General features: G+C 44.0%; 1 protein-coding gene and 1 long non-coding RNA gene across 8 annotated transcripts in view; one reads left to right on the plus strand and one right to left on the minus strand.

Moving 5' to 3' along the window:
• LOC147030987 (uncharacterized) overlaps positions 1-337 on the plus strand; it is an 81,272-nt gene extending 80,935 nt beyond the window's left edge. The window contains exon 3 of the long non-coding RNA XR_015056613.1: positions 252-337. This is a non-coding gene — a long non-coding RNA (uncharacterized LOC147030987). The remainder of the gene's footprint in view (positions 1-251) is intronic.
• The window catches only part of LOC147030988 (uncharacterized), an 86,551-nt gene that overhangs the window by 27,350 nt on the left and 40,078 nt on the right, over positions 1-19,123 (minus strand). For 6 of the 7 annotated variants that reach the window (XR_015056611.1, XM_085875622.1, XM_085875621.1 and 3 more), the window contains one exon: positions 203-332. The exons of the other annotated variant lie outside the window; for it this stretch is intronic. Coding sequence is in view for 5 of the 6 variants with exons in the window: in XM_085875622.1 (XP_085731748.1) it covers positions 203-332 (130 nt within the window). In the remaining variant the exon portion in view is untranslated. The remainder of the gene's footprint in view (positions 1-202; positions 333-19,123) is intronic. 7 annotated transcript variants of the gene reach the window in all.

A 19,123-nucleotide genomic window follows, 5' to 3' on the forward strand; every position in this document is an offset into this window, starting at 1 on the left:
TATGACATTTAAAAACATATTTGCTTTGTCATATGCACCCACCTTCACACAGCAAATACTACATTATGTATCCAGCAGTGAAAGGGTTAATTTCGTTAACTTATTTAATGTCACAGATGTATTGATCGCCCTTCGCATATAGGTCAATAAAACAACATACTGTCGTGAGATTCTCAAGGTTCAGATTGATGCAGAAGCCTACCATTTTGTGTTCACCATGGCTTTGATCTTCTTCGCTTTTTCATCCACAGATTGGAGGCTCTTCGAGAAGTGTGCGACCTTCGGATCAACAGACCTCCAGCACCAAGACCCCGAGCATCGTGTGCAGGAAGCTTTGTGCAGAAGAAACACATGAAACAGAAACCCGTGTGCAGAACATGAAACACAACATATTCAACACTCCGTGTCTTGCATCAAAAGTTGCTTCCCTTTTCCTCCAAATTCTCAAGTTTAACTGTACATCACTGTACAGTTAAACTGTACATCACTGTACTGTACATCAAGTGTACATCACTCGACCTTGGTCCATGCATATCAATTATGATCGAGATATGAAAACAAAGGCTCACAATGACTCCAGGCTGTATGTATATATATTTTTTTTAATTTATTTTATTCTGAATGTATTTTTTGTGTGCTTAAGCGAATACGCACGTATCATGACATCTGAACAACACATGTTCACATTCGGTTGGTTTTGTTTTTTCATTTATATTTGTTTCTCGACAGACATTGAGGCTGAAGTTAAAACCGACTTCTTAGAAAACGTTAAACAATGGGGGGAATGGAAAGGCAATTCGCAGGCGCGAACTTGATCGTTTTTCCAATCAAACTCCGGTTTCTCCAGGTGTAAAAAAGTGACAGTTGCTATTTCTCAACAAATCCATCGCCTTTCTAATGTCTACCAACTGCCTTTGAAGCATAAATGAGTTTGAAGTTCTCTATTTTTGGCTCCTGTGAAATTCTTACCAAACACCCAACAAGCAGACAGGGTAAACAGAATGAACATTCCTGGGAGGATAAGAACTATCTCCTTAAATATGCTTTCATTAAATAATCATAATTTTAACAGGAGTGAACGATACGAATACAAGGAAAGAAAGTAGTGTGCGCACCCCATTCACCGTTACCGTTCTACATCATTGTTCATTATCCGAACGAGGTTGGCAAAACGAGTTCCAGTGTATTGGTAATGGAGGGCACTGCATCAGCAGCACAGCTGCACCCCCAGAAAATGATGCAACCAGCACCGGCTGCACACTATAACTACCTAGAACATTGTTCATTGCATCCGTGACTGCAAAGCAAAGGTTCAAAAAGTTCTGGGAAGGAGACACTCACAATCATCCAACAACGCTAAAAAAAAGGTATATTTTACAAATGACGCGTGTGAGAGAGAAAAAGAGAAAGTAAGAGAAAAAGAGAAAGAGAGAGTTTTAACAAGAATAGAGGCCAGTCCTGTTGACAGAGCTCCAGGGCATATCATAACGAGTTGATGCCTCACCCTGTATGTAAAAGACCATATGGTGAAAACACAGCTGGACCGAGTTTCAAAACCAGGCAAAAGACAGTAAAAAGGTGAGAAAAAAGTGAGTGCACATACCTTAAGCCTTAAGGCTTACCTTGAAGCTATTCTTCCAGTGCCAGAAATATTTTTCTTCGCAATTGTAGAAATCGTTATAATTAGAATTATTTCATGGAAACGTTGGCGAGTCTTGAACTGTTTTTAACAACTCGTTTCGAGAATTTTTTTGAAAGCTCTCGTCATCAATCTTAAGGTATTATTTTAGATACCTGTGCCAGCCAAGTGCTTGTTCATCAAGTCAAAAAGCAGTGCACGGCTTGCCAGCCCCACCTGGCCGCCCTGATCACACCTGCGCCGCGACCTTGGGAAACGCAGCTTGCCGGCAGTGCGAGGAGAAACTTGAATGGAACCCATTAGAAGTAGACAAAAGGAATCCGCCGAAGTAATCCGCTGTGTCGACTTGGCTTCCCACTTACTACACGAGCACTCAGCAGCCAGATTGAGCCTTTCCATTTTCCCTGCACGCTTGGACTTCATTAAGAAGGGAAATTACATAAAACGTCGATTATTCAACGAGGATACGAAAAATCTACAAAAATAAATCAAAACAACGTGGAAATAGAACACAAATCACCGTTTTGTCACTTTCAAAACCCTTCTGGTCAGCAAGACTTAGAAAAATATTCATATCCCAGAGACAGAGTAACTGTGGAAAAAAAATATGGAGAATGAGCATTCAAGCCATCATACCCTGAGGGCAGAATAACCGTTTTTGGTTTCCGCATTCTGACAATACGGTGGCACATCGCGTTGTGTGGTAACCATCACTCACACGTGTTATGTAAGGTTCACGAACAAAACAAACGTAGATTGTGCTCGGAAACACAAAGCAAGTGTTCAAAAGACTCTTCCCATGTCCTTTTTCTTTATACTGTGCAGGGTTAGGTGGTCTATAAAAACTCTCCACTTGTTAGTGTTGTTAATACTGTGTGGAGTAAGATGTTCTATAAACTCTCCACTTGTTAGTGTTGTTAATACTGTGTGGAGTAAGGTGTTCTATAAACTCTCTACTTGTTAGTGTTGTTAACACTGTGTGGAGTAAGGTGTTCTATAAACTCTCTACTTGTTAGTGTTGTTAATACTGTGTGGAGTAAGGTGTTCTATAAACTTTCCACTTGTTAGTGTTGTTAATATTGTGTGGAGTAAGGTGTTCTATAAACTCTCCACTTGTTAGTGTTGTTAATACTGTGTGGGGTAAGGTGTTCTATAAACTCTCCACTTGTTAGTGTTGTTAATACTGTGTGGGGTAAGGTGTTCTATAAACTCTCTACTTGTTAGTGTTGTTAATACTGTGTGGAGTAAGGTGTTCTATAAACTCTCTACTTGTTAGTGTTGTTAATACTGTGTGGAGTAAGGTGTTCGATAAACTCTCTACTTGTTAGTGTTGTTGCTACTGTGTGCAGTAAGGTGTTCTATAAACTCTGTACTTAATAGTGTTGTTAATACTGTGTGGAGTAAGGTGTTCTATAAACTCTCTACTTGTTAGTGTTGTTAATACTGTGTGGAGTAAGGTGTTCTATAAACTCTCTACTTGTTAGTGTTGTTAATACTGTGTGGAGTAAGGTGTTCTATAAACTCTCTACTTGTTAGTGTTGTTAATACTGTGTGGAGTAAGGTGTTCGATAAACTCTCCACTTGTTAGTGTTGTTAATACTGTGTGGAGTAAGGTGTTCTATAAACTCTCGACTTGTTAGTGTTGTTAATACTGTGTGGAGTAAGGTGTTCTATAAACTCTCTACTTGTTAGTGTTGTTAATACTGTGTGGAGTAAGGTGTTCTATATACTCTCTACTTGTTAGTGTTGTTAATACTGTGTGGGGTAAGGTGTTCAATGAACTCTCTCCTTGTTAGTGTTGTTAATACTGTGTGGGGTAAGGTGTTCTATAAACTCTCTACTTGTTAGTATTGTTTATACTGTGTGGAGTAAGGTGTTCTATAAACTCTCTACTTGTTAGTGTTGTTAATACTGTGTGGAGTAAGGTGTTCTATAAATTCTCTACTTGTTAGTGTTGTTAATACTGTGTGGAGTAAGGTGTTCTATAAACTCTCTCCTTGTTAGTGTTGTTAATACTGTGTGGGGTAAGGTGTTCAATGAACTCTCTCCTTGTTAGTGTTGTTAATACTGTGTGGGGTAAGGTGTTCAATTTACTCTCTCCTTTTTTAGTGTTGTTAATACTGTGTGGAGTAAGGTGTTCAATTAACTCTCTACTTGTTAGTGTTGTTAATACTGTGTGGGGTAAGGTGTTCAATGAACTCTCTCCTTGTTAGTATTGTTAAGACTGTGTGGGGTAAGGTGTTCTCTGAACTCTCTCCTTGTTCATGTTGTTAATACTGTGTGGGGTAAGGTGTTCAATTAACTCTCTCCTTGTTAGTGTTGTTAATACTGTGTGGAGTAAGGTGTTCAATTAACTCTCTACTTGTTAGTGTTGTTAATACTGTGTGGGGTAAGGTGTTCAATGAACTCTCTCCTTGTTAGTATTGTTAAGACTGTGTGGGGTAAGGTGTTCTCTGAACTCTCTCCTTGTTCGTGTTGTTAATACTGTGTGGGGTAAGGTGTTCAATGAACTCTCTCCTTGTTAGTGTTGTTAAGACTGTGTGGGGTAAGGTGTTCAATTAACTCTCTCCTTGTTAGTGTTGTTAATACTGTGTGGGGTAAGGTGTTCAATTAACTCTCTCCTTGTTAGTGTTGTTAATACTGTGTGGGGTAAGGTGTTCAATTAACTCTCTCCTTTTTAGTGTTGTTAATACTGTGTGGGGTAAGGTGTTCATTAACTCTCTCCTTGTTAGTGTTGTTAATACTGTGTGGGGTAAGGTGTTCTCTCAACTCTAATTGTTTTCTGTTGTACACACTCTTGACCTATCAAATCCCATATCCCATCACTCATCCTTGACAGGTGCATCTTCTTTTTGCCAACAGAGAAACAAAATGGTATTTCAGCCAGAAAAACGGCTCCTGTGAAGGTTGGAAACCTGACCAGCATCTTGTTGTCTCTGACTCTTTTAAAGATGCAGAACACCAGTATGGTCCCAGTTTGATGTTTATCTCTATTCTCCATTTTGAACCTTGTTAATATCGTCAGCCCCAAATGCAATATCTAAAGAGGTACTTGATGGTAACAGTGTTCAGATTTATTTCAGACAACTCAACAATAATATCACAATGATATATTAAGAGGATCAGTCAGCCAGAGAACATCATCATCCGATGAAGGGTCAACTCCCTCAAAGTCAATTTCTCCTGGCTTCCCACCTTGGCTAGCATACTAAAATCAACGTCTTGTTGATTTCGTCCATCGTTCTACCTAACGACGCAGATCGACATTACCGTTGACCATGAAAACGACTTCTTCATTCTCCAGCAGTGTGTTTAATTTCGTGTCCAAGCAAGGCTCTTTGGTCATCAAGGGGCAGACTTGACTTGCTGTTGAAGAGATTTTGGGGGCGGATTGAAATCGTTACGAAGTACTGTGTGTACTTTAGATTGTGAGTGTTGCACATGTTAGCCAAACAACAGGAAAGTAAGTGCGTGCGTCGATAAAGCAAGGAAGATAAGTGTGAGTGCAAGGCTTGTTTGGCACCTACAAACATTCCTCATACCGACCTGCTCTAGATGCCAGGGGGTGGAGACGCAGGATATGGAGGAAAGATTCTGGCAGTTGGGATGCTAACAGGGTGAAGCAGTTGCTTATGAAGTTGTCGGTTCTACTCCGGTCGGGACACCGAGCAGGGCGGAATGAGCTGGCTCGTGGCAGGAAAGATCAATTTGAGCAGTTAGAGTTCCAAGGGAAAAGGTCAATGGCTACCTCATGTTGTATTTGGTAAAAGCTCAGAAGCAGAGTTGTAATATCTTGCCCGCAGCAGGCGCAGTGCTTACCTTTCACTGACGTTTAGCAGGCCCGCAGAGAACAGCACTTTTTGCAGGGAGTCCAAATGGGTACATCCACTGCTGTAACCTACCATGACATCGTACCCCTGTACGTGTTGCTGTCTCCGTAAGCAAATGGAACGCAATAAAGATCTGCTTCACGTCGCACGCTTGTGGCAAAAGAGGCCCTAATATAAAAATAAATAAATAAATATTTAGATTACACGCATTTCTCATAATATTTTTGTGAACTATGGGGAAGTGGAGTGGGGTTGGAAGTTGTGAAATATAATAATCGAGGTCAGACGTGAGTTAAAGTACATTTTAATGCGTGACTTATGCAAGATGGTAATCGGTTGAGTGAGGGTGTCCCTGGATAACTTCTTTGGTTCTGCCTGTTTGGTGGTCCAATCCAAGCACGTGACCATGGGCGTCGAGAGGTGGGATCGGGGGGGGGGGGGCGGGGGGGGGAGCGTCTGCCTCAGGGCCCGGAGTCCGTTGAGGAGCAAGACACCATCCCATAACAAGACACCAGCACCTCGGGGCCAGTGCTGGCTCTCGATTCCCCTGCACGTGACTTATGGTCTTGTGACCCAAGTTTGAAATCTCATGTGCAGAAGTACACTGGTGTCTGCCAATACCATTATCCCACGCCTGTATTTACATCTACTGCACAAACTCAGCCCGAAGTCTCAAACACCACCTCAACCACTTCTTTTACGGCCCCAATTATTCCTACTTTCCTGTTGAACTCCTGGAGGATCAAACAACCCTGGAAGGCAACTGGCAAGCAATCAATGCTTTGAAACATGTCGAGCTCAGCTGCCTGTTTATGTAGTGTGTAATTGCCTTATGGAAAAATGAGATTACTTGCACGAACCAGATGACTACCTGTAGTCATATTGATTAATAGAGGGAACAAAAAAGTTTATCTTTTTCTTACAGAAGTTTTTTTTTTAGGTCTCTTCACAGCAACTGTTAATGCCCACAGATGAATGTGGCAATGTGAGCAGCTGAGCCTCTTCTGCCTTTTAAACCCTCCAAGAGCACGTTCTGGAATCTCGACAGGCCCAGAAAATTAGACCACACCCCCCCCCACTCTCACAATCCCTCTCCCCCCCCCACCACAAACCAACCAGTTTGATGGCAAAGCATAGCGGATCACTCCTGTTTTTTTGAGTCGACAATACGGGACTTTCAAAATTACATAACCCGACCCAGAATGCTTGGTGCGCATTTGTATAACCCCTGAGCAGCAATGCTCGTAAAGTGGTGTGTGTATATGTGTATGTGTATGTGTATGTGTATGTGTATGTGTATGTGTATGTGTATGTGTATGTGTATGTGTATGTGTATGTGTATGTGTATGTGTGTGTGTATGTGTGTGTATATGTGTGTGTGTGTGTGTGTGTGTGTGTGTGTGTGTGTGTGTGTGTGTGTGTGTGTGTGTGTGTGTGTGTGTGTGTGTGTGTGTGTGCGTGCGTGCGTGCGTGCGTGCGTGCGTGCGCGCGATAAGGATTATTACCTAAAATGGCTCACAAAGCTTCTATGATAATCCAAAAAAACTTGGAAAAGTACCTGATAGAGAGGGATGTGTCTCTGCACAGTGAAAGAGTTGGAGAACTTTATAAGTTCGCCCAAAAAAACTGAGATCTTGCAGTTTCTGTCATGCAAAATGCAGACGACATGGGCTGGCGGAAGGCCCGAAGGAAAAAGTAGACGGGTGAGTATATTTCCGATATTTCTGAGTCCGTTTTGCATCCAGGAACAGCACAATTATGGTTAACCATCTTCAAGTTGTAACTCCAACGTTTAAATGATGAAAAGTATGTTTAAAAGACTATTTGATGTGCAGATTTCACGCAAGCAATGGCAGGTTAAAAGTACCCAGGCTAGCAGAAGAGTCGCTGAAAATGCACACACAGCGCATGCGTGAAAAGCATCATTCACATTCATACATCATTTGGAAAGTCCTGTCTTGGGTTTAAAATGACACAAGTTCGACTTCTTTTCAAATTCCCTTTCAATGATCATCAGTGGTGTAATGGTTGGAGCGTATGGTCTGAGTCTTGGAGGTCAGCAGTTCTCACCCTCACTGAGTCATACCAAAGACTTATAAAATGGTACGTGCTCTTCCTTGCTTGATGCTCATCATTCAAAACAGATAGAGCATGTGATGCTCAGCATTTAAAAAGGATAGAACATGACCAAACAATTGGCAACCATTGCACATGCTTGATGGGCCTACTCTGAAATTGGGGTTCCATGAAAGGAAAATCCATCTTAGCCAACTTCTCCAAATATACGCCTGATGAAAATTCCTTTGTGGGTGTAGGGCGGGGAAGGAGGATGGAGCGGAGGAGGTGGGAGGATGGAGGGGATGAGGAGAGAGGACAGAGGAGGGGAGGAGGTGGGATGAGGTGGGAGGACGGAGGGGAGGAGGTGGGAGGACGGAGGATAGGAGGGGTGAGGACGGAGGGGAAGAGGTGTGAGGACGGAGAGGGGAGGTGGGAGGACGGAGGAGATGAGGTGAGAGGACGGAGGAGATGAGGTGGGAGGACGGAGGGGATGAGGTGGGAGGAAGGAGGAGATGAGGTGGGAGGACGGAGGGATGGTGTGGGAGAAGGAAACTTTCTAAACACAATGAAAAAAATACATCCTATCCTTTCCAATAACTTGTCAATGGATCAAAGTACAAAGTTTAGGCTCCATCTCTCCCGTCCAAAGGCAGAACCGAGTTACTCACTTCTGATTGATTTTGAGAAAACAAAGAAAAACTGCTTTTCTATATATTAAAGCCATATCCATTTGAGAAGATTTGATTATTCCTTTACAGATTTCAACAGGATTCCCTAATTTTAGCCTGTAAATTTTGTCCATTGGTCCATTGTAAATCTAGATTGGTCCATTGAGATACTAGGATTTTGTGGTATTTACCGAATTCTGTAGGAGTTGCTCGGTCCTGCCATGAGCGTACAAGATTACGTAGGGAACAAATTACAATAACTTATACATGAGCATGAAGCCTATAACCTAGTAACTCCAAAATTAGTATTAGCTCAGTTTTGATCAAAAAATGAGTGACTAGGTTTTGCCTTTGGACGGGAGATCTGCCTTCTGGCCTCGCAGTGTCATGTGGTTCCTCGGTGTCATCTGGTGTGAATTTTTTTTAACACGATATCACATCGTTTCCCCTTTTTGTGCGATCTGCTTTCAATGATATTCTCTTTTTATCCCCGCCGCCCTCTCTATGTCCCCTCCACACTACCGCCCTCCTAATAAAGTGTAGCACTTTCCTCCCACACCCCTCTGTCTCCTCCTCATCTCTGTCCCCCCTTCCCTCAATCTTTCTCTTGCTCCCTCCCCCTCCTTGCACCCCCTCCCTCCCGGAGTGTACAGCGTCATGTGGTGAGGCATCACTCTCCCCCCTTATTCGCTCTCCCCGCCCCCTTCTCGCTCTTACCCCCTTCCTTGCCCTCCCACCCCACTCCCTAATTCCCCACCTCTCGTCGTTCCCTCCTCCCTATCCCCCTTCCTCTCTTTCCCCCTCCTCTCTCCTGCCATTCCTTTCTCTCCCCTTCCCCCTCCCCCTTCTTGGTATTCCCATCAGTGAAGCGACAACGGGTGGTATTTAATATTTAATGAATGATCAGGTTTAGAAAAGTATTCGTTTCTCAAACCTGGATTTTGTTTTGTTTTAAGCTTGCCTAACATGGGGTGTCACATAAAGGTCTGTGTATGCTATCCAAACATGGTTTATGGGATGCAGTGCTGGCCCATTGGTGAGTACACTGCAATGGGATCCCAGATGTCATGGGTTCTCTGAAGTCCGTAAACCCAGCTGAAGGTGGCATATTTTTTTTCCAATCTTCATCAAGAGGAACTAGTCTCAGGAGAATTACCACGTTACTATTGGATTGTTGGCAAAAACACATCCCTCATGAACGATCTTCAGAGTGTGTTCATCTTCCTGCCACACCTGGGTGGTCCACATGTGATTCTAGCTCATTCATCGGTGATTGACTTATTCCCTTCCCTCCTTACAGGAGGTTGCCCTGAATAACTACGAATCCGAGCATTCCCCTGTACTTTCCATGTTTCAAAAAAAAAAACACAAACAATATGTCATGATCTTCATGTCAAATTTATAAATACAGTGCTGTACAGTATAGCAGATTGATACTTCCTAGTTGAATCAATAATTATACAGATGCTTATTTCAACATGCAAAGCTTCAAAATCAAAACCTTTAAATTCACATGACAATGAGCAATTATCCCACTTACATTGTTAGGAAGACAATGAACGGACGTATCCAGAGAAAAATGAGGACAAAAGAAAGCTGACACTTGAAGAGAGTGACAAGGTTTGGGTTTCTGGATGAAAACATGAAATCTGGTGTGAAAAACAGAGTATAGAGAGCAGGAAGGGTAAGAAGGTAAGAATGGAAGAAAAGCAATGAGTTGAGAAATCTGACTTCAGTGTAGACGGAAGAAATCCTTGTGCCTTTGCCTCTTGACTTCTTCTTTGGTATGCAGTACAAGGCTGCGGGGTAGTATCAATCGCTGAGGGTACAGCTGTGTGGCTGATGCAGTTTCCTCTGTAGGTTGGAACAGAAAGTTGAAATTTGTTTATGGTGCCAGCGATAGTTCGTCTATTCTTTATGAAGGACACTGTGGGATCTTTAACGTCCACCAACTAATGTCGGCAGACGGGACGCCCAGTTTAACGTCCATCCGAGGGACGTCACACACATTGATGAACCACCATTGTGTTGATGAAACACCAGAATGACAGTTTATAGCTGGGCAGAGATTCAAACCCAGGCTAGACAACTTAGAAGTGATTGTGCTTCCCTCTCAGCCAGCCTGCCTCTTGACAAGAGATACTAATACCTCTGAGGACCTCATACTCCACCATTTTAAGGAGTGCATGAAGGGAGACGTAAGCAGCCACACTCCACGACAACATAGAAGAACACCTTGTACTCCATTACTTGTTAAAATGGTCAAAAATGACCTTGCTGAATGAAGTACTCCAAGATTGCGACTGACCTTGGAGGCCAGTTTCGAGATATGGTCAGTGCAAGGAAGGCTATCACAAATAGTACGACGAAGTAACTGCACAGACTGCACCTCTGTTAGTAGTAAATGGGATTCTTTGCTTGTCTATCTTTGTGGATAGACAGGACAAATGTGGGACTTGGGGGGGGGCAGTTGTTTATTGGGTGTACAATGAGGAAATGGGTAGGGTGGCTAGTGTAGAGAAAATTAAAATTGTGAAATGAAAGGGAAATGTAAGTTTGTAAGGACATAAGTGGAGATAAGAAATGTAAGGAAAGAAGTGGAGATGTATTATTCAACAGAGTAGACAGTGATAGGACCAGGGGCCATCACCTGAAGGTAAAGAAGAGGACAGTTAAGACTGTAGTAAGGCAGGGAACTTTTACTCAGAGAGTAGTTAATGCATGGAATGGTCTCCCTGGAAAGGTAGAGACAGCAGAAAAAGTAGATAAGTTTAAATTAGAATTAGATAGGTACCTGGAAGTTGTGGAGATAGAAGGGGTATGGGGATGTTGATAAAACTTTTCAGTAGTTTGAGCATTGATGGGTGATTGTGTGCATGTGTACAGAGTGCTGTTGGTGGGGGTCTTGTCAAGGGGGGTTTGTGGTTGACTTGTGTTTTTAACCGAGACCATACCCCCTCCCCTGAGGGGAAGAAAAGAAAAAGAAAAATACAAAAACTACAAAAAATAAACAAACAAACAAACAAATAAATAAATGAAAAAATATATATTTCGTTGATTAAAAACTTTTTTGGCATTTTCTTCCCTGGAACTTGTGTGGATAAATTAGTTTGGTGTTCGCATAGGCATGATGGGCTTATTGGCCTCCACCTGTTAGATTTCCTTGGAATGGGGAGGAGTTTGAGAGAAGGGAGAAAGAGCTTGGGAAGAGATTCCTTCAAGAGTCAGGGAGAGAAAGGGCATGGATGAAGTACACAAGGTGGCTGGGGGGGGGGAGGGGGCTCAATATTGTGCTATTTTGCACCCTTCATAAACAAATGTCGTCTTGCCAGCAATGTTGTAAATGGTTGACCAGGTTATCATTGAGTTTCAAGATATTCATCCATTGCTGACTGAGCAGAAGGAGCCTGTGTCAAGTGGATTCGCATGGATGGAAGGAAACTAAACTGGTGATCAGAGACCACATTATGAGTGGAAAGATGGACCCCGCTATTTCATGTAGAATGCGAATAAGGCTGACTGATCTGTACTTCAAGGAATCTGTCTTGGCACTGATGAATGTCAATGATGTTGACAACTTTCTATGATGAAGGCAGATGGCTGTTTGAGAGAAACCTGAAAAATGGCAAGAAAAAGGAGAAGACAGGATCAACACAGGTCTTGAGGATGTTCTATTGGTGACAAAAGGGTGAATTTTTGAATGTGGGAAACAAAAGGATTTTTTTCAACATTCAAAATGCATATCTAAATCCATTTATCTATGTATAATTCCAGCAATCTGTGTGTGTGTGTGTGTGTGTGTGTGTGTGTGTGTGTGTGTGTGTGTGTGTGTGTGTGTGTGTGTGTGTGTGTGTGTGTGTGTGTCTGTGACCACTGTTTCTCGACAACCACTGGTCCAATCTAATTGAAACTTGCCAGGTGTATTGCTGGAGACCTGAGGATGTGCCTTTTCAAGGTTTGATATTAATCGGACAAGTGCTTCCCAAGTTATGGCCATTTATTTACCAAACCAATGACAAGACACGTTGTTGCGTGGGCGTGGCCGATAGGGAAGGGAAGCTCAGCCGCGTTTGCCATTACGGGTTACAACGTACGGACTTCCGGATAATGATGACTTCGTGTATTCTAATAATTTCTCGATTTCTTATGCGCATATATAGATAAACACAATGCCCCAAGTTATGATCGTTTTCAGATTAGACGGTGCATAAATTTCGGTAACATCAGAGTGCTGGTATGCTCCAAAGCAGGAAGTAAATTTTTTTTTTGCACGGTTATTTTTTTCATGTATTCTAATAATTTCTCGATTAGTTATGCGCATTTATAGATAAACACAATGCCCAAAGTTATGATCGTTTTATTAGATGGTGCATAAATTTGGGTAACATCAGAGTGCTGGTATGCTCCGAAGCAGGAAGTAAATTATTTTTTGCACGTTTTTTTTCTCCTCTTTCCTCTTCTCTTTGTGTTTTTCCTTGCGATAAAAGGCAAAATACGTTGGCGCTAATTGAATAATTGGCCATTAAAACTAAATTGCGAATAATCGTAACTGCCATATGTGAACTTCCGGACAGTGAGGACTTCACTTCCGGATAGTGACGATTACTGTATTCTTTCTTTCTCGATTTCTGTACTTTCTCGATTTCTTTCTCGATTTTCTTAAACCCAATACCCCAATCCAGTCAGTGATGATTACTGTATTCTTTCTCGATTTTTTCTTGATTTATCGACTTACTGTATTCGTTCTTTTTCGATTTCTGTACTTTCTTAAACACAATGCCCCAATCCAATTGTCGTTTACGACAGCGAAGGAACGAAGCTGCGCGTCGTGCACGTGCAATGGAATCCAACGAAGCACGAGCTGCTCGCTTGACACGCGACGCAACGCGCATGACAAGGCGTCGTGCAGCTCAAACGGATGAAGAACCTAGCTGCTCGCTTGGCAGACAACACTGAACGTGAGGCAAGGCGCCGTGCAGAAGAAACTGATGAAGAACGAGCTGCTCGCTTGACATGCGACGCTACGCGCGTGACAAGGTGTCGTGCAGCTGAAATGGATGAAGAACGAACTGCTCGCTTGGCAGACAACACTGAACGCGAGGCAAGGCATCGTGCAGAAGAAACGGAAGAAGAACGAGCTGCTCGCTTGGCAGACAACACTGGACGCGAGGCAAGGCGCCGTGCAGAATAAACTGATGAAGAACGAGCTGCTCGCTTGACATGCGACGCTATGCGCGTGACAAGGTGTCGTGCAGCTGAAACGGATGAAGAACGAACTGCTCGCTTGGCAGACAACACTGAACGTGAGGCAAGGCATCGTGCAGCTGAAACGGATGAAGAACGAACTGCTCGCTTGGCAGACAACACTGAACGCGAGGCAAGGCATCGTGCAGCTGAAAAGGATGAAGAACGAACTGCTCGCTTGGCAGACAACACTGAACGCGAGGCAAGGCATCGTGCAGAAGAAATCCCTCACCAGCGAGAAGACCGGCAAGTAAGGGATGCCCTGCGCCATCAGAACGTACACCGTGCGAGACTAGAGCAGGCTCACCGTGAGAATCGCAACCTTGGTCGATACGATGATTCAGATTTTTTCCGAGAGCGACTTCATGTTGAGTACAGGCCCGCGTTGAGCAGGACCTCATTATTTCAATGCACTAAATGCTCACATTGTGATGCTTTTGTGTGGACGAGGAGAGAAGAGGATTTTGCTGCAACCACGGCAAGGTCGACCTCAAGCATGATCCTACGAATCCAAAACCCGGTTCAATTCCATTACAACCTCCAGATGCTATTAAAAACCTTTTCCTTAACCAGGACTTTGTGAAGCACGCGAAACAGTAAAACAACGCGCTGGCAATGGCAAGTATCGGTGTCCGAGAGATAGGTATGCCTGGCTTCAATCCTGGAGTGGGCATACAAGGTAAGGTTTACCATTACATTGGTGCTCCTCTTGCCGATCTGGGTTGTACCCCACGCTTTGCTCAGATCTACTTTCACGATCCAGCCCATGAGCTGGAGTATCGTCGTGCCCACACCTCGAACAGTAGCCTGAATGAGCATTTTTTGCTAAGAGCACAACAGGCCATTCATGAGTGCAACCCATACGTCCAGCAATTCAAATCAGCCATTGAGTATGTGGTTCATAATGATAGCGCCAATGAACTGAAAATTGTGTTAACAGGTCGCACACGGCGCCGAGACCTTCATCATGGTACCGTCAACCTTCCCTCACCAGACAGCGATGTGGCTGTCATTGCACCAGGGGCAATGACAACAGAGCAGTTTGGAAGGCTGGCAGTCGGTGTTCACCTCAGAGGAGGAGGTTTACAGACAATAGACGCCATGCATCCAGCGCATGACGCTCTCTCATACATAATTCTGCTACCCTGCGGCTCCCAGGGGTACCACACTGAGTTAGCAGGGATAACACCAACATCTTTCTACCGCTACCATCTCCAAGTACGTGATCCTACTCATCACTTCAATCTACTGCTTCGTGCTGGAAAGTTGACACAGCAATATGTATGCGACATGATGGCAAAAATTGAGTCGCACCGTCTTAATTGGATTCGCTGCAACCAGTAGTCAATTAAGGCAGAAAAGTATAAGATCATTGTTGATGCGTTGAACAGTGACGCTGCCGTGCTACCTGAACGCCTCACCATTCTGCCGCCGTCAATTTTCTGCCAAAGAGTTTCTTGATGCAATGGCTTTGGTCCGAGTCAAGGGAAAACCTGACTTTTTCCTAACATTCACCTGCAACCCAGAGTGGCCAGAAATTAAACAATCACTTTTTGAGGGTCGGTCAGCCAATGAAAGACCTGATATCATCGCCTGGGTGTTTCATATGAAGGTGGAAGCACTCAAAGCAGACCTCCTCAAGCATGACATCTTGGGGCACATGGACGCTTATGTGATGATGAAGGAAACACAAAAGCGTCACCTTCCCCATATAGACATGCTCCTGACCGTGGTACCTCGCGACAAGCCCAGAACACCAGCAGATGTCAATCGCGTGGTCTCTGCTGAGATTCCTGACAAACGCACAAATCCGGAACTACACTGTATCGTGACATCACACATGATTCACGGCCCATGTGAGGAATGGAACATCTCGAGCCCTTGCATGGCAGACCGGAAGTGCACAAAGGACTATCCCAAAGCCCGACGAGAAACGACAGGCTTCTCTGATGACTCCTATCCCCTGTACAGAAGACGGTCAGAAGCAGCAACTGGTGATCCCATCATGAAGACAATACGAAGTGGTGCTAACGAATTGGTTACCAATGCCTGGGTTGTGCCTTGCAACCCATATATTGTCCTCAGGTATGATGCTCACATCAACCTTGAGATCGTATGTGCTGTCACCAGTGTGAAGTACCTGTACAAATACCTTGAAAAGGGCCCGGACCAGTGCCTGGTCAGACTAGAGCCACATGAGAGGATGCGAGAGGCATTACAACATGATGAAGTGACACGATACGAACTAGGGCGTTACATCACCGCATCTGAGGGATACTGGCGCATATACGATTTCCCCATTCAAAGCAAGTACCCACCAGTCGAGATGCTGGCACTCCATCTACAGGATGAGCAGGTGATCATGTTCAATGACTAAGGTGCCGTACAGAACGTGGTGGAGTCAGGACCCCCTTCAACAACGCTCACCGCCTTTTTCGAAGCCATGAATCTCCATCCACACGTGCGTCATGTTCTATATCCAGATGTGTTCCAACACTTCACCTACTTTAGCAAAAGGTTTCAATTGCAGAAGAGAAGGCTGAGTTTCCAGGATAACCGTAAGGCTGATACGGTTGGGCGGCTCCCCATTATTTCCGTCAACTCACACAATGCCGAATTGTACTATCTACACATGCTACTGTACCGCGTGCCTGGCCCCACATGCTTTCAGGATCTCCGTCGTGTTGGTGGTAGGGTCATGGAGACCTATCTGGCAGCCTGCATTGCATACGGCATCGTTGACAATGACCAGGAGGTGGATTCTGTTATGGAAGAGGTTGCAAATATTGCATTTGGCCCTGCAGTCCGTGAAGTATTTGCCAACATGCTCATATTCATCCTCAGAGGCAACCACGTGCAGTTCTGGGAAAGGCACAAGTATGCGCTGTGCGAGGACTTCATGCGTGCAGCAGGTGTGAATGAGCCAAATGAACGCATTGTGAGTGAAGTGCTACTGGAGCTGAGGGACAAAATTGAGAGGCACGGCTTTTCGCTCACTAAGAGCTTTGGCCTTCCTGAGCCTGAACAAGTTCATATCCAATCTCGCATTCCTCGCGTCATCGAGCACGAAACAGAGCACAATATAGGAGAACTTGAGGCTCACATCGCTCAAACAGAGTGCCTTCTTAATGACGAGCAGCGCATTGTTGTCGATAAAGTGATGACGAGTGTGGAACACGGATATGGCTGGATGATCGCAGTTGATGCAAGTGGTGGGACTGGGAAAACATTCACATTGTCTCATATACTCAACAAAGTGCGAGCAAAGGGCAAAGTGGCTCTTGCGACTGCTGCAAGTGGTATTGCAGCTACTCTGCTGCCTAAAGGGGCCACCTTCCATAGTAGGACCAAGTGTCCTCTCATTCTCACTGATGAGTCCACTTGCAACATCAGTGAAAATGACACCACTGCAGTACTCATACGAATGACGAATATAATGGTGGTGGATGAGGTTTCAATGATGGATCGTCGTGCATTGGAGGCAGCAGATCGAACATTCCAGTGGCTTCAGGGCTCAGAGGAACCATTTGGCGGCATCACAATGGTTTTCAGTGGTGACTGGAGGCAGATCCTTCCCTTTGTGCCACACGGTAGCCGTATTGACATAGTTGGAAGGTGTTTCAAGCACTCATACCTGTGGAGAAAAGTGCAGATACTTTGTCTCACAGTAAACATGAGGATCATGTAGGGTGCTGGAGAACAACAGGACGAATCTGATTTTGCAAAATTCCTGCTGGATCTTGGTGAAGGGAAGATTCCTGTCAATCCAGAAGAGGGTGAATTTGCTTTTGAGCTCAGGGAACCACTCATTCTTCCAGGTGAAAAACTTCAGGATATTGTCACTTGGGTGTACGAGGACTTGCACAACAACATTACAAACCCCAAGTGGCTATGTGAGCGTGTTATACTATGTCCGACCAATTCCGAAGTCGATCAGGTAAATTTCTACATGACAACCATATTTCCAGGGGAGGAACATGTTTGCTGTCGCGTCAATACAGCGGAATCTGAGTGTGATCATTTGTATCCGCCTGAGTTCCTGAACACCCTCTGTCCATCTGGTATGCCTCCACATCGGATCACTCTCAAGGTGGGTATGGTGATCATGCTGCTACGAAACTTCGACCAGCAGAGCAGGCACTGCAATGGCTCAAGGTACATCATCCATCAGATCCTTCCAAATCTGTTGGTTGCAAAATCTGTGATGGGTGTCAATTCTGGACGCACATTGCTCATTCCACGCATAACCTTGAGTCCATCTGACAACATCTTCCCGTTCACTCTGTGGCGTCGGCAGTTTCCAGTACGACCATGCTTTGCCATGACTGTGAATAAATCCCAAGGGCAATCGCTACACCGTGTTGGGGTCTTCTGCACAAGAGACTTCGTCAGCCATGGTCAGGTCTACGTGGCGGCCAGTAGAGTTGGCAGATCCAGCAGCCTCCGCATTCTTGCCCTGGACGAGGAAACAAAGAAGAAGCAGGCCTGTTTCCTCAGCAATGTTGTTTATGAAGAGGTGCTAACGAGATAAAGGTGTGTACATGGAGACAATTTTTATTATTATTTATTGAAGAAAAATTGTTCCAAAAATAATTTATCAAAACGTTGGCAGATCCAGCAGCCTCCGCATTCTTTCCCTGGACGAGGAAACAAAGAAGAAGGCCCGTTTCCTCAGCAATGTTTTTTTATGAAGAGGTGCTAACGAGATAAAGGTGTGTACATGGAGACAATTTTTATTATTATTTATTGAAGAAAAATTGTTCCAAAAATAATTTATCAAAAAAGTGCACAACTTTTTTTGGTTTCCAAGTGTCAAAACGGTTTGGCCTTTGGAAGTGTTAAGAAATTCAGCTCTACTCAACATGCTTCCCAACGAAACACATCTCATTTTGGTGGTATGCTTTGCAAACTATTTTTTTTAAAACTATTTTAAAACTAAAACAATTTGAACATGGAATACCTCATGACACTGTACTTTTAGGTCTCCTACAAATCCTACCCTGTCGCCTCACCGTGGCGTAGGAGTGACAATGGTCAAGGGAAGCGAATGTCATGGCAAGCAAAGACAGGGAGGTAAACTTGATTTTAATTTGCATTTTAAGTAACTCTGTGTGTGTAAATATCACAGCAGTTGTTACTTCAATGCAAGCGATAATTTGTGGATTGCATGTGAACATTCCATATGGGCACACACTACTTCCGGATTGTGATGACTTACTGTATTCTAATAATTTCTCGATTTCTTATGCGCATTTATAGATAAACACAATGCCCCGATCCAGTCCTCATTTACGAGAGTGAAGGAACGGCCTGTGTGGTTGTTGTTTCTGGCACGCGGTTTGAAAGTTTTTTTTTTTTTGCATGTACGGCCACGCATGTACGGGCACGTGAGAGCGAAGGAACGGCCTGTGTAGTTGTTTCTGGCATGCGGTTTGAAAGTTTTTTTTGTTTTGTTTTGCTTGCACCTGTGGGCACGCACCTACGGGCATGCACTAGTACTAATAAATGTCAGTGTGTGTGTGTGTGTGTGTGTGTGTGTGTGTGTGTGTGTGTGTGTGTGTGTGTGTCAGTGTGCGTCTCCTCCATAACTCCAAAACCATAAAACCGAGCAGCCCGAAACTTTGCATGCATACTAAGACAACTCAAAGGAAGTGCAAGAGTGAAAATTGGGTGTTTGGGTTAAT

This window comes from Eptatretus burgeri, chromosome 3 (genome assembly GCF_056783735.1).
Source record: "Eptatretus burgeri isolate ZD-2024b chromosome 3, Ebu_testis_v1, whole genome shotgun sequence".
NCBI classification, from domain to species: Eukaryota; Metazoa; Chordata; class Myxini; order Myxiniformes; family Myxinidae; genus Eptatretus; species Eptatretus burgeri.